The following is a 16,141-nucleotide window of genomic DNA, read 5'->3' as shown; positions in this document are numbered from 1 at the left end:
TCTAACGATTGCGAAAGGTCGAAACTTGGCAACATTTAACCTTTTCCATTCGTATCATATTATTATATTGTACTATACACTATTAATTACTTCCTGAATAATACAAGATATTAAAAAAATTAAATAAAGAAAGAAAAAGATTCATATATTGAAAGATTAGAAACGCTAATTAGATGTCGTAAAATTTAGGAAGGCCAGTTCAACAATAAGATTTCGATGCTCGGAAAGAACAATTTTACTGAAGTACGCAAAAAAATATTTTGCTGCTCCAGCTAGAATTATTGCTGTTTTTTGTATCTGATAGAAAATTATGTATCATACGCATAGAATTTATAGCACAAATCTAAATTCTATCTCTACCATCTATATGATTAGATGTAATATCCAAGTACTTGCTAGAAATTTGTCTATTTTAGCTAATATTTCGTTATATATTTAGTTATATTTATTTACAATTAGATAATTTTATAACGCTATAACTGCAAGATCACTTTTTTGAGATACCTAATTTAAAAATTTAGCTAGATATCTGAAAATAATTTTGTTGTATATATATATATAATATATCTAGCTAAATATTCAGCTAATATTTCAGCAAAACCGTTATTTTTTTTGCGGCAAAACAGCGACTCTTTTTTATTTATTCAGGCGGATATTTTTTCGTAATTCGCGAACGGATACGATCGCAAGAACGATTATGAGACAGAATTGCAACAAGTCGTTCAAACCATGACGTCGCACTCGCTGACCCCGAGGGTCAATCCATCGGGTGAAACGAAACGCGTTTCGCGGCCGCGACCGAGAACTTTCATACGAGAACCGTCAACGAGGCATCGCGGGATGAACTTCAAGTTTTGTGCGGGATGATCTTCAAGCTCTGGCCGATCAAGATGAAGGAGGAGAACGGTGCCCTCGTCGGCGAGGTACGACCGGCGAACAGGTCCGGCGAATACAAGATCGCAAACGCCGTTCTGTTTTGTTGCCCGTGTGTCTTCCGATGCAGGAAGTCAGTCGATGTTGGCCGCGAGAACGACGGCGACGGGGATGGCAATGCGTCCGTCTCGACCATCATCACCACGACGACGACGCCGGTCATTGCTTTGAGATTGAATCGAAACAGCGACACGATGTATGTTGACCATCGCGGATCGAATTTGAGGAGGATAAAAGAATGTAGCGCGATTTATAATAGATGTGTAATAGTTTATTAATATTGAAAACCTCGAAAGTGCTGTCGATGGAGATAATGTTTTATTCTTCATGAGAAGAAAATAGATATGATATCGATCTCGACGAAGAGAAAGAGAAACGGCATAAGTTGCTGCATTGAGAAAAAATGTATTAAATTTTGGTATAAATCTTTGTACTAAAAAATGTACTAAAAATATTATACTACATTTTAATAAATATTTGTTTAAATTATATTAACTTAATAGTGACTTACGATAAATGAATATTTACTGAATGAAAGAATGATAGTTACATCAAATGAATGATTCTTGTACCAAAAATTAAATACATTTAGTAAATATTCAGTCAGTACTTTTCAAATATTGTTCACAAATACGTTTTTACTCAATGTAAAGTGTAAAACAAACCTTTATATTAAAAGCCTAAAACGTTACTACAAAAAAGATGATCACCTAATTTTGAGAAAAGGTCATCAAGCTTAGGCTCGATCAAATAATCGACCAATTTAATAATAAACATTATTATGTTAATTTAATATTCTCAAGCATAAAAGACACGTTAGTGTTACATGACACTCGTGTTTTATTTACCACGATTTGCTATTCTGGAATATAGATTCGTCGTGTTTCAGCTTATAAACATGCAGCTATGCAACTAAAGTTCGCGTGAAAATACCATTTTGCGCGCTAACCCCGCCATTATTGAAACATTAATATGTCGCGTAATGATTGCATGTGAAATTACTTCTAAGTCGATTTCTATTTTTGCATCTCTTACAGTAATAAGGCGACGATGGTGAATGAAGAGGAGTACAATGTACGAAACAGGCGTCATTTCTCGCCCGACGCGAAAGGCTACCACGTACAAAATTCGAACAAGGAGGAATCGCGGTACCAAGGTATGTAGTTCTCTCTTTCTCAACAAAAACAAAAAAAAAAACATTTGCCAGGAAGCTCTGATATTTTCAATTTAATGTTTATTTCGACATTTAATTAAACTGGTGGTGATCTACACTTTTCCTTTCGCTTAAATTTAAAAGATTACCGAAAGATTAACACTCTTCGTGGATATAGATGGTTGTCTTTCACGATACCTGATTAATAAATATGATACATCGGATCGCACATCTCGTACATCGATCGAAATGTCGCGCTGTACTAAAAGGACTTGCGTTCTCAGGAAAGATACACAATAAATTAAATACAATGGAAACTTTCGGTGCCCGAAAGCACGCAGCGCTGGAAATACAGCGAAATAGAACGAGAGGTTCTTCACCTCGTCGTTGTGCATGCATATAGAGTTTAGGCCTAGCTGACGCGCCGGTCGAGGTAATCAATATTCCGCTGGTCAAGTCTAAGGTACGATCGAACGTCGCGCTGCAGCGGAAAGTCCGATCGATAGCCCGTCTCATCTTCCAAATTGCAACACATTTAAATTAGTGTCTATCGAGTCTCGCGATATCTACAAACATGTGGACAGAAAATTCTAATAACGCCTAATCTAAGACTAATTTCTTAAAATATTTTTTTAATATAAGAAACTCTCAGACACACAAAAAACATAGATTCCATTATATTATTCTTCTTTTTTATGTTAATATAATTTAAAGTGAAACGTTTTATGAATTATATATTTAAATAATTCCTTTCCAATGTAATAATTTAAATAATAATTTAATATTCTGTCTTTTTGTATATTTGATCTTAAAAAAATGTTGCCTGCGGCGGCCCTTCTTTTAACAAATTTCTAGATCTGCTAATGAGATTTCTTAAACATTCATTGATGTCTTCAGTGAGCACATATGATAATCATCACATCTCTCTGAACGTTCTGAATTCCCAGAGTTTCTGCGTTCCTTCTCAATCGGCGCGCGCGAACGTCCGAAAAGCGCAAGCAGTTCGTCATCGGACGTTTCCAGGAATGATCGACCGGAACGAGGAGAAGATCAGGACGCGACATTACGAGATTACAATGGCAATGACAATAGCGGATCGTCGACCCCGCGGAGTCAGAACGCTGGCGATCCGGCGTTCGACGTTATCACGCAACAGACGGCGAATCGTCAGAGCACCGCTCGCGACGACGTCGATTCCTTTTTCGTAAGAAATCATCGCTTTTACTAACATTCTTTTTCCTCTCACAACGCGTCGAACTGCTGAAAAATCGAACTTGCAAATCGCAATCTTTACATATACAGGGTGATCCATCACCGACGAAGAGCAATTCAGCAATAGACTTTTTCGCATATATGGAGTCGTTACTTCCTCAGCGAAAATTTAACCGAAGTCTGTCATTTTGTTTTTCAACATTAAATATTATGGTAATTAAACGTCAGATTAGAGTTCAAATAGAGTCTGCTTGAAATTTGCTGAAGTTATTCAGTCACGTATCTATTTAACAGGCATTCAAGCCTACTTAAAGACAATGTATAATTCGCGATTAGAATTCTATTTATAATAAATTCGCGAGACAGAATTCTATTTATAATTTTATACGTTGCGTAATACAGAAAAAATATGAATAATTAGAATTATAAATTTATAATTACAATAGTATAGTCTATTTTTATAAATATAAAGACGCATCAAATATGTACAATGTACAGGGAATAACTCGTGATTGGTCAATTGGATGTGGTGTAATGAAAATTGAAAATCTATAAGAGCTGTGAATAGAGTCGTGTCCAATCGGATAGGCAAGCAAACCTTGTCTATATATAAGTGACATAAATTACAATTTAACCTACGTATTCGATGTCGTATTTCTTGTAATAAAAGAAAATTTTCTTATCTACAATTGTATTTATCATTTGATACATAAAATTACAAATAGAAGTCTGTTTCGAATTCTAATCGTGAATTATAGATCGTGTAAAGTGAGGTTTATACAATAACATTATGTCTGAAGAAAAATGCCATCGTCATTGAAATGCATTTAATACTGGGAGATGTCATTGAATGCGAGCTTAGATACTATTATTTTTATCAGATATTTCTGTTCTTTCTGCAAATGTAAGTTAAGATAATTAGACATTGGCTGTGTTCCACTTAACGCTCACAACGCTCGTAGAATTATTTCATCCTTGTTGTTTATTAAATATTATATAAGTACAAACGATGCTCGCGAGCGTTGCGAGCGTTAAATGGAACGCAGCCATTATATGATCGACGAATAACTTTTTCGAAAAATTTTAGACACCATTGGATATCAACAAAATGGAATACCCAATCGCAACGGCAGAAGCATCGACCGTGGACGAAGTGTCAAAGGAATGGAGCAGCGAGGATGACATGAAACCGGCGAGTCGAATCGGATCGATTTCCAGGCATTCAAATCACAATGAGCTAATAACCGTGGATGAAAATTGCAATAGAAGTACAGAAAGCAGCTCTGGCGTTCCCGAACAACCGGAGGACGACAGGTCGAGCGCGCGAAGAAGGTCAGTCGTGTCCGCGTTATCGAACGAGCGGATTCTACCCTACGAAGACACGAAGATATTCAAGGAATCGCTACAATCGAAGGTTACATTCAGTCCCAAGAGATCAGAATCACTATACCTGACGTCTCACATTCACAGTGCTCATCACTCGCCAATCTCTAACTCACCGATCAAGCGAAATTCTCGCTGCGATTCGCGCAATTTGGTCAGTAGACAATAAATCACAGAAAAATAAATATCTATAAGAATTACATTTCTTCTTTCAAATATCATTCATAATAAATGCAAGTAAAATTCATGCGCGATTATCACATATTTTATATTGTATTAAATCAAATTAATATAAGTTTCTTTTAATATATTTTTTTACTCAATGGCGTGTTTTATTTAACGTTGGATATTTCGAATGTTAGATCGAGGATTCAAGGGATTTCAGTGAGGAGAGAATAATCGCTTCCATAGTACCTGACGAGAATGCTTCCATTCGATCATTGGACACCGTTGGTCATCCACCCATAGACATCAGCATGGTCGGTGATTCACCGGCAATTATCATCGCATCGAGGCCCCATTCTCACGAAACCGTCGAGTACGAGAACGCGAGAAGTGTCGAAAATGATAACTCACATAATAAAATTAATACTCAGGAGGTAAGATCTTTCTATACGATCAAACTGCCTATTGAAGAGCACATTCTGATTGAGATATAATTATGGTTCTAGTCCACGGAAGAAGAATCGAGCGTAAACGATGCTTTGGAGGACATACAAAGTAAAGACAGCGCGAGCGAAACGAATATGGAGCCAGGAATATTGAAGATTGAGGTATGATGTATATGACAAAGAGACATTTCTTTATAGAATAGAATTTTAATGGAATTTTTTAACGGTTTTGCTGAAGTATTTAAAAATTTAAATAGACAGACATGAAAATAAATTTTGGATTATTAAAATAATTATGTAAAACGCTCAAACTAATTATTAGAATGTCAAAACTTTTTACAGCATTTCTCATTACGCTTGAGTTTTCTACATATGTAATTATTTTTACAGTCCAAATTATTTTCTGATCTGTATTCCCTGGTGAAATTTTTTCTCAGAATTTTTCATATAATTTTTCAGAATTTCTCTATAATTTTATAGCTTTCTCACATTTTTTATACAAATTAGAACATTTATCAGAAAATCTACATTTTTTTCTCAGAATTTTTCATATATGTTAATATCGTAAGATTGGAATATCGTAAGATTTTTAAGATTTTTTGTAAATATAATTTCTGATGAAATGTTATAAAATTATCTAAAAAATAATCTAAAAAATTTTAAAATACTTTATAAAAATTATGGAATGAGAAATTTCAGAATATTTCAGAATTCGCTTGTATGAAAATTTCTGAGAGAAGATGTCAACTTTCCGAATATTTCTGAGTATTTCTGAAAAATGTTCCAGTTCATATAAAAATTATGAGAAAAATTTTCACCAGGGGGTTTACCTAAATTTTTAAATATTTTAGCAAAATCGTTCTTTCCGTTAATAGAACACGCACGTACACATAGACACACAAAATTAACATTTCCGGAACTCTCTTGCAGTCTGAATCTGCAGAAGATGTCGAATCGCGTAGAAGAATGCCCTCGAAAGTACCAGTGCGCGGTTCTAGTAGGTGTCGAATGCCTTCCAACAAGAGAGTTATAGAGAAGCCCTCAGAAAAATCCAAACGGATGGTACAGCAATGCTTTTCGCAGCTTGAGAATAAAGACTGGTACGTATCAATCTTGTAAAATCTATGTCAATATCAGCACAATTGTATGACAGGTAAATCATTGTTATTCGTTGTACGAATAATTCATTGCCGGAATATAATTAACGAACAAGTATTAACGAACTTTTCATTCAGCGTTTATATCTTGCGTTTTAGGGAAATAACGATGAAAGGTCTGAAAGCCCTGTCACAGATCTCGAAGCAGCATCCGGAGGGCTTGGACGTCTGTGTGGCCGGAACGATAGGAAGGCTTTTAGGGCGACACATAAAGAATCTTCGATCGCAAGTAGCACGAGCCGCATGTCTCGCTGCCGGTGACGTTTTCAGCTCTCAGATACGGGGTATTGATCAGGTAGATATCAAGCATGTCGTTTTGCATAAAGGCATAAAAATTCAAGCACTTTTTTTCATATTTTATCGAACGTCTTATTTATATTTTGCTCTTAGGATCTGGACGACATAGCTGGACCGTTGCTTCACAGAACAGCCGACACGAATCGATTTCTTCGATCGGACAGTAACTCAGCGCTGGATCAGATGATGCAGTATCTTCCGCCTCATAAAACCATCGGTATCATCGTACTTCGAGGAGCCGGGTAAGTCCGCAGTTTCCTTGCGATTGAGGAAACGTTTTTCCGTGCGACGAAGCTAATCTCTAGGTTGCGATTCCTATTTTTTAGTCATCAAAACGCTATCGTTCGCGCGGCGACCGCACGACTGTTGTCGGACATCACCGATCGCATTGGACCTGATCATATTATGATCTTACCACGCGACGTGAGGGACAAGTTGCTAAACGCGGGCGCAAAGTTGTTGATGGATGGAAATCTAGACGCAAGGTGAGTGAATTTACAATTAGACTTAGTAATATACATTCTCATGTCCGAAGTCGATACCTAATAAGAAAAAAATGTGTGTTAAATTTAATAAATATTTACTTGCAATAAAAAAATGATAGTTATATCAAATTAATATAGTTTTTATATACATATATATTTATTTGATACAAGAACTATTTTTAATAAATATTTAGTTACTATTCAAACAAATGATTTATTAAAATTTAATAAATTTTTTTTCAGTGTAGCATCATAATTATGATCGTAATAACTTGAATTTCCAGGAATCATGCAAAAAGGATGTTTCGGCGACTGACTCGCTGCGAAGGCTTTCGTAAAGCGTTGACGGACGCGGTGCCCGAAACGACGTTGAGACACATCGACAAAACTATGAAGACCCTATAATTGAACGTTCGGTTAAATCTGCATTCGATGTAATCTAGCCGTCTTACCGTTGCTCGGACTATCTCAAAAGACTGTTTATCACGCAGGATGTTTTTACGATTCGTTAGAAGCCAATTTTATGGCATAGACATGAATTTTCTACAACGTATACGCCGAAAAAGATGTCGACAAGTAGTCATATAAATAACTTTTCTTTCCTCCGCGCTGTATATTTACCTCCTCGAAATTAAATGGAGCGAGAGATGTGATTTCGAAGATCAGGAGTCAAAGAAGGTACAAGAAAAACCCGAGGAGCGTCCCCATCTTCGCGTCATGACTTCGATCTTGCTTTTTCATCGACGAATTTATCGCGCGACGAAGTTTTGATACTTGTAACTTTAATACATATACGCATGTATAATAATTTTTTATATGATTGTATAAAGGATGCGCTTTGGCGCAAATACATTGGAGAACTGTGCCTTCACGTTGGTGATCATAAATTACGCAATTGTAGCTCAATTACATTGTAATGTTCATGAAGCGTCGTCAATGTGACAAAAATTGTCATGTGTTTCGAAAAGAGTAAATGACGTTGTCTCGCTATTGTCTTCACCAACTCTATATTAACGAGTTGCAGGAAGAAAAAAAAAATATATAACGGAAATTTTCCTGAGGAAAGGAGTTCATTGCTGACGGCAATGAATCTATTTCAGAATCGCTAATGCTTTCGCGAGTCGAAAGTTTAGATTTGTTAATTCCATATATTTTTTTGTTGTAAATTCGATTGTTACTCTCTAATATATTTTGGACTCTCGGAAAATATAAGAGAAAAAAAAATATCGGAGAGCGTCTATAAATTTTATAGAACACGAAAATCAGGTGCTGAAAGTTTAGAATATGTTTATAAGAAAAATTATATAGAAAGAATTCGTCCGAATTATTCGACTCTGATGTCTAAACTGAGCATCGTATATTAAAGATTAACTCATATTTATATAAATAATAATTTATATGCATATATATATATATATATATATATATATATATCGTTATACAAAAATATTTGCTTATTATTGAAGGCACATACACATACTATTGATAAATAAAATTACTACTGTTATACTAGATTGACCTTTTTATTCGCAACGAAATTTTAATATCCATAATATCGCGATTCAGAAAATGTATTTTACCTACATTATTCAAGATAAAATGATTCCTTGATTCGAAGTCAGCATCAGTAAACAATTGAAAATAAAATCGCGACTGTCGTCATTATTATTAAAATACTGAAGGTTATTTTATTAAACTCGCAATATCAAAATGTTAAGCTCTTTCACTTTTTAAAAAAAGTTGACAAAAATCAGCAGAAAAATATATTTTCAATATTATATACGAATATACATCTACATATAAAAATGGAAGAATCTTTGATTCAAGATGAGCCAATTGAAAGGAGCATAAAAATAGTTATAGATTCTATTGAAAACATTGTACGTTTTTTTTTTTCGTACAATTCAATTACGGCATAATCATGAGAAAATTTGTTTATAAGACAGACTGTGAAAGAAAAAACTGGCATATCGTTTATCGTGATACATAATGACATAGTGCTCGGAGAAAGTATTCCTCTCATTATCGATCCGGATTTTAAAGAACCACCGCAAGTTTACGACGTCAACTTCGGGGTCGAATTTTTATTTATAGTTAACGACCGCAACAACATGAATTCAATCGTATCCACGCCGATTTTAAGTAAAGAATTTGCTCTTCCATATTACGACATATTTGCATGCATATCAATAAATAATTCATAATCAGTAAGTTAATAATTATTCCGATTGAGGTAAATCATTGCTTTATCAGTAAAGGTAACGAGTGATGTCCAAGATCAACATGTACCTAATTCCAGCAGATCAGTTATGGAATCCAAGCAGAAAATAACAGCGATCGTTCCACAGCAAATATCGACTTCATCAAGCGTAATTGGTTTTTGCACTCTCGATTTAATGCCGATATTGCTAGGTAATGATTTATCACGCTGACATGGAGAAAGTAAAGTCGAGACACTGTACTAAAAATAATTCTAACAACCTTGACCACTAGGTGAAAAACTGCTCGTTGAAAGATTAATAGTGCAAACGCCACATCTTTCGTTTGATGGCAATGCGATCTCGTGGCAAAATCTTCCTTTGTTAAATGCGACAGTAATATACGACGGTGAGGAGATATTTTCTGAGCAAGCAGAAATTAATTTCCTGAGTGTTACGGTGGAAAGTATCTACAATCCACCAATTTTTTTTACCGAAGATGCAGATTATAAAGCGGGCACGATAATATATGTTGACAATGAGGTATCTTATTGTTTTCAATAATTATTTAGCTAAAGACAATAGAAATTTTAGTTATAACTTTAGGGTCAATTAATTTTATTTAAGAGTTATTAAAAGACCAACATTCTCTCTTTCCTCTTTCCTTATATAATATATCAGATTAAAAATAAACTGATTATAATATTTTTTAATGATAATATACTGTTCTTTGCATTTTTTGTTATAACGCGTATATAAATATTTGTACATAAAAGAAAAAATAGTTTTATAAAAATTACGAATTGGATGCGTAGCAGAGCCAATAAAATGTGGACAAAAAAGATAAGTTCTTAGAATTGACTCGCATATTACGTTTATAAAGATAAATGCGAGTATCAGAGTCCTAAGAACGTGACTAGAATGTGTAAATACATGTAATCTAGAGGATTGCATTTTTATATAAATCAATTATATATAATATAAGTCAATTAAAAAATTTACAACTGTTAGGCATTCAAATTAACAACGTTTTAAATGAATTCTTTGTGTGTTAATTCGATAAAACAAAAATATTTATGCAAAATAAAATTAATCATAATTATATAAACAAAAACGATACTCTTTATCGCAGCTTCCGGAAAATGTAAAATTCGAAGACGGTAAATGGACAAAATATCGCGATCTGGAGAGAATAAAACGATGGCGAAACTTATCAAAGTTACAGAGTCGCGCCAGATTGTCGAAGTGGAAACTCGATTACGATTACGCACATAAAAACATAAAAAACATGCTTGACGTAGAACTCGACTTACAGGTAGGAACAACATTTTGCAATTTGATCTAACAAATTAACTGTACAAATTAACTGATGAAGCGCGAAATAATGTGTAATTTGCAGAAGAAAGTATGTCAGGACGAGCCTAGAATCGAGTGGAACTTTATGAATCGCAGTATATTGTGGGATGTGGGAAGCGAAATGATGAAGAAGCGTCTTGTCAAGTACATGTCCATTAAAATTTTTTTCTAATAAGTATAAAAGATCGAAGAATTCATGTTAAATATTATAATTATATTCGAAGGTATAAATATTGGCCATTTCAATTTATGGTAAGCAAAAAAATCGCGGAAAAGAGCAATATTAAACAAAACGGAGAAGAATTGAGTGAATGTCAACTTTTTCAATGTTACGTCGATTTATCAGAGCTTGTTTTTCCAGGAAGTAAGTGTGAACAAATCATTTTAATATATAATAAATAATTGTTATTGAAAAGCTCAATATTTTCCTCCTTTAAACATTTTCTATAGTAAAAAGCACTCGTGTAATTGCGCAATTGTACACGCATGATGCATCGAGTATAGCCGAGAAGACTGGTTTAGAAAAAGATATTTTCTATACAGAACCTCGGAGTATAAATTTAAAAGAACAAGAATCAGAGAAGGTTTACATGATATATAATATTTAGAATTTTACGCAAATTTATTTAGTATTTGAAACATTCTTATATATAACACATAAAAAAATCAGTTTTAATTAAGAGAGTTTTTTTCCAATTGGATTTCGATTATTCGTTTTAGATGGATATCAAAATAACGGAAAGTAGCCCGTTAATTTCGGAGACTGGCGAGCCTGTGTTTGTCATAATCGAGTTCAAGCTTTTTTATCCACTTGTCCCTTGTAGACTTGAAAGTGACTTTTCAGACATGTATGTTCATAACATAAAAATAAATTACAATAAAAAATACCATAGTATTTAGTTATTAAAAAATTATATATACCACAAAATTTATCCCAAATAATTGATGTCATTAGAATCGAGGAGATGATGAAATTACAGCCGAAAATAACTAAGTCGCATTACGTTTATTCTCTCGATTTAGCGGAGGAGCAATATGCAACTTGTATTCGGAAAATAGTCGAGATTATAACGGAAAGTTACAGGGTATCAACAAATAAATTTTTTACGTAAAATATAATTTAATATCATAAATTAAAATATATTGATTATATCAGAAACATATGTTTTGTACTAGAATTTTCGTGACGAAAAAAAACGAGAAAAGTCATCAGTATTAAAAGAACAGGAAGACAATTCTGAAAAGGTGGACAAAACGAAGTACTGTTTCGCTCCTGAAGAGGTGAGATTAATTCCAACAGTGAGATACGAGGAATTATATTGCGTTGCGCGTTCGTGTGCTTGTTACAATAATTTTCAGGATGAGCTAACTTGTTTCACGCAATATCTGTACAAAACTGGCACGTACTTAGATGTACGCAGCACTTTGAAGTTGAAAGTGATCACGTTGCTGGATCAAAAATTCAAGAAAACTGCACAAAACATGAATACTGTACAATCCATTAACAGCCAGGTCTAAAAATATATTTATTATTTAAAAATTATTATTATAATAATGTTTCGGGCGTCTTATCATATTTATATTATTAGCGTCTCAGATCGACTGTGATTAATATCCGACCGTTTCGGCGCACAGTCACATCTGAGATAATTAAATTTAAATTAAGAATATATATTGTATTCATAATATCTAACTTTGATCGATTATTCTCTATCATATTTATATATATTATTGTTATATATTATATAAAACGTACTCAACTTTCAAATATAGATATATATTCAGGAATTTATTTAGACATAATTGAGAATAAGCAAAAGCTCTAGCAAGCTACGATTTATGTACAGAATTTTATAGCAACCGTATACACGTATCTCGTCGAACAAATGCATCAGGCCATCAACAAGATCGTTGAAAGCCGCCTCCTTGAGGATGACGATTTGCCGCGCACCATAATACCTAAAAAATTATTTTTCTATGCTGAAGAGGCTTATGAATTAGGTCATGTAGATGATGCAAGACGACATTATCAGGCTGTACTTAATCATTTATATTAACCCTCCGTGAACCAGGTGGGGTGTGACACACCCCAACAAGATGAATTTCTATAACTTTTTAAAAAGTACCGCGCGCATGTTGCCGATTTCGTGCAACTGGAGAGTGCGTTGTTACCAATCACACTAAATTATAGTATCTGTATTTATGATGAAATATAGCAAAGAGTATGAGATATACATATACTCACATATGGTGAATTCATGTTGATTTTCCACCTGGTTCGCGGAGGGTTAAAAAAATGTCATATTAAATGTATTATTACGTATAATTTTTTTCACAGGCGATCGCGGCAGATAGAAATAATGCCGAAACGTGGACCAAATATGCGATTTTTCTCTTGAAAATTAACGATACGGAGCGCGCAAGGGAGTGTTGTCGCGAAGCGATTCTTTTGAACAGACGAGATAAATTCGCGTACGTAAAAATACGCAAGTGTACTTTTCTAGTTGAACTATGGAAGACGCAATAGATTCTTAAATAATCTCATGTAATAAATGTTTCTCTCCGTAGTTTATTGACATTCGGATTGATTCTCGCGGAAGATCAGAGTTATCAAAAAGCAGAAATCTTTCTGAGAACTGTTACTGATTTTTATCCTCAATTTGTTGAAGGATGGATTATCTTACATCTTTTTTACACGCGTATCAATTACAGCTCAGGTATAACAAACCTATCATATTCGACGCCTGACTCATAGAAGGTGCTATATCGAGAATGAATACGAAGTACGGTTTATATCGAGAGACACGGTTTATGTTACATAAAATTGCAGAAGGGTCTATATAGCAATACTTTCCTCTCACAAATTTTGTAGTATAATTGAAGACAGGAATCGCCTTGATTTTCAACCCTGTTTCTCGCACTCATTTATTCATTGTATTATTTAATTTTCTTTAATTGAATTTACGTAATTTCCTTTCTTCAATTTCATATGACATAAACCATGCTTAATATTTTTCTCGATATAAACCATACTTCGCATGCGTTCCGACATAGACTGGTCCTCACACCTCATGCGAAATAGTTTTTCATAATTTTTTTTGTAAACATAGACTTTTTTGTGCATTCTTCGATATAGCACCTTCTACGACGATATCTTCATGTCAAGCAAAGATAAGATTAGAATATATGAGAAATATATATTTTTTTAAACAGGAATAGATTTTGTGTTACGAATAGCGGAAGAAAGCGTGAGAAGCGACGATAAAGAGACGGAGATTTCAAGCGAAGATCCTCTTGCTTGGACAATGATTCACTGTCCACAGGATAACGTGTTTATGATAACAGCCACACTCCTGCTAAAACTGCATTTTTGCGAAGTAATATGTCTGTATTCAAAAAAATATATCTACGTAAGAACGTGCGAATTATGCTGTCACGATTTGTTTGAATAGTTTGCTGACTTAGCGTTGGAGAAAGAAATGTCTCGAGCAGGCAGATCCACCCATGTTTTATATTATTTAGCCGTGCGATGTTACTTATCGCAGCAATACGAAGAAGCTTTATCGTACTTGAAAGAAGCTGAAAGTATTTATGGACTGGTTCGTTTGCATTTGCTATTTGCATCATTATTAAATACTTAAATACATCGACCACAATTATAGTTTCTCAATTACGAACTGCAAAATGTAAAATAAATACTTAGATAAAAGATAAATATAGATAACTTTAAATAAATAGATTAATTATCTAATATTATTAAATATAATTAATTATATAATTATATAAAATTAATTCTATAATGATTAATAAATAAGTAAGTAATATAATTCATTATGTCTCTAACTGATTTAATTATCATATAAATATCGTATCAAATTAATTTGCCATCATATTCAAATCTCAAATATATTTCTTTTCTTCAGGATTACTCTATAAGTAGTTTAATGGGACACTGTCATTTTCAAGAGGGTAATTTCGCAGATGCCATTCATTGCTACGAGTTCGCCAATTCAATGATCAACAGGCCGGACGATTTGCATCTCGTGCAAACCAGGTAAAATCATTTGTCTCGATATTGCGCGATTAGAAAAAAAAAATAGAATTAATTTATTTATAATAACCTTACTATACTAGAATGGGATTGTATTACGAAAACGCAGGCGATTACGAGCGTGGGTTAAAAGTATTTCTCACGGCATGCAAAACTTCACCCACGGCGGAAACGTGGCTTGGTGCAGGAATCGCTTTTTTTGAGGTGAATTAAATCAAGTTAAAAAGAAAGAGAAATTTGCAACAAAAATTTTTATGCCAAAATTATTCTTTCATATGCAAAATCGCTTTTATATGAAAATTGTCTCAGCTGCAACGATTCACGGAAGCCGAGGCGGCTTTATCGGAAGCGAACCAAATCGATAATCGTAACGTGACTATTTGGAAATATCTATGTCTGTTAAATATGTCTTTACAACGTGACGACGAATTCACTCAGTGTTACGAACAAATCGCTCAGGTGAAAAGCCTGTAAAAAAAAGAATAATGTTGCGTTCTTGCGTCTTTATGACGTGTTACCTTCATCTTTACAGGACAATACGGCTTTCTCTCTAGAGAAACGGTCCCTCAAACCGCGGGATGGAAAATCGGGATCGGTCATGCTCTAGAAACTCTAGATGCCATAGACGCTGTAGCATATAAAATTCCCGTGTCTTTGATTCAGAAAATTATTATAGTTAGCTCAACAATCGCGATGAGATTGATGGTGAGTCAGACTGTAATCTAGTGAAATATTTATAGATTTGCACTCTATCCAGCTAGATTTTGTTACGCAATATTACACGACAGAAATATTCGATTAAATAATCAAAGAATCAATATTTTCTTGCAGTGCACTCTTGTTATACTTTGTCTGCTTGATGTAGCGATATTTACGACGATTAGCTGCAATGAGTCAACCAGTGCAATGCGTCATTCAGTTTTAAAAAAAGGTAATACTGCAGACATCGTTATCAACAATTATTTACGACTACGGAAACGTTTAAATTTATACTTTGTTCTCATAACCTTCATTCCAAAGTAGTTCGAATTATAGAAAAGAAAAATGTAAGATAATAATATTGCGATATTTTTCTTAAGAATGTAAGAATTGGTTGCGTCAACCTTACTTTGACTTTAAGTGAGATTTAAAACTATATCTGTCTCGTTTTAAAACCAGACAGAGACAAAAAGAGTTTTCGCTTAAAATCAAAGTAACATTAGTGCAATCGTGTCTAAATTCTATTAAAAACTATGCAGTTGCTATTTGTTTGCAGATGTTCCGCGGATCAAAATAAAGGTGTTTCGTGGTCCAACGCAGGAAGAG

At 34.0% G+C, this 16,141-nt stretch overlaps 2 protein-coding genes across 2 annotated transcripts in view; both read left to right on the top strand.

Annotated features, from left to right (window-relative positions):
• Positions 1–8,591, top strand: part of LOC108750308 — a 28,598-nt gene extending 20,007 nt beyond the window's left edge. Inside the window, exons 17-26 of the mRNA XM_018489674.1 lie at positions 1,971–2,089; positions 3,034–3,290; positions 4,386–4,835; positions 5,044–5,280; positions 5,353–5,454; positions 6,223–6,392; positions 6,549–6,744; positions 6,840–6,988; positions 7,073–7,231; positions 7,516–8,591. Of these exons, the coding sequence (XP_018345176.1) occupies positions 1,971–2,089; positions 3,034–3,290; positions 4,386–4,835; positions 5,044–5,280; positions 5,353–5,454; positions 6,223–6,392; positions 6,549–6,744; positions 6,840–6,988; positions 7,073–7,231; positions 7,516–7,636 (1,960 nt within the window). The 3' untranslated portion in view covers positions 7,637–8,591. The remainder of the gene's footprint in view (positions 1–1,970; positions 2,090–3,033; positions 3,291–4,385; positions 4,836–5,043; positions 5,281–5,352; positions 5,455–6,222; positions 6,393–6,548; positions 6,745–6,839; positions 6,989–7,072; positions 7,232–7,515) is intronic.
• Positions 8,592–9,036: 445 nt separating this feature from the next.
• LOC108750274 lies at positions 9,037–15,530 on the top strand. Its single transcript, XM_018489625.1, has 21 exons — positions 9,037–9,111; positions 9,178–9,373; positions 9,485–9,643; positions 9,725–9,972; positions 10,562–10,744; positions 10,829–10,929; positions 11,010–11,149; positions 11,236–11,369; positions 11,506–11,633; positions 11,741–11,870; positions 11,962–12,066; positions 12,145–12,297; positions 12,633–12,821; positions 13,124–13,257; positions 13,354–13,502; positions 13,999–14,162; positions 14,238–14,384; positions 14,709–14,839; positions 14,920–15,040; positions 15,146–15,295; positions 15,369–15,530. The coding sequence occupies exons 1-21, from the start codon at positions 9,037–9,039 to the stop codon at positions 15,441–15,443; spliced, it is 3,012 nt and encodes a 1,003-aa protein (XP_018345127.1). The 3' UTR covers positions 15,444–15,530.
• The last annotated feature ends 611 nt before the right edge of the window (positions 15,531–16,141 follow it).

Source organism: Trachymyrmex septentrionalis, unplaced genomic scaffold (assembly GCF_001594115.1).
Source record: "Trachymyrmex septentrionalis isolate Tsep2-gDNA-1 unplaced genomic scaffold, Tsep1.0 scaffold35, whole genome shotgun sequence".
Taxonomy (NCBI): Eukaryota; Metazoa; Arthropoda; class Insecta; order Hymenoptera; family Formicidae; genus Trachymyrmex; species Trachymyrmex septentrionalis.
This window is presented reverse-complemented; position numbering and strand designations above follow the sequence as displayed.

Coding starts and splice junctions, on each gene's coding strand:
- LOC108750274 (XM_018489625.1), top strand. CDS start 9,037: ATGGAAGAATCTTTGATTCAAGATGAGCCAATTGAAAGGAGCATAAAA. Junction 9,973..10,561: donor TAATATATGTTGACAATGAG/GTATCTTATTGT, acceptor TCTTTATCGCAG/CTTCCGGAAAATGTAAAATT. Junction 13,258..13,353: donor AACAGACGAGATAAATTCGC/GTACGTAAAAAT, acceptor TTCTCTCCGTAG/TTTATTGACATTCGGATTGA.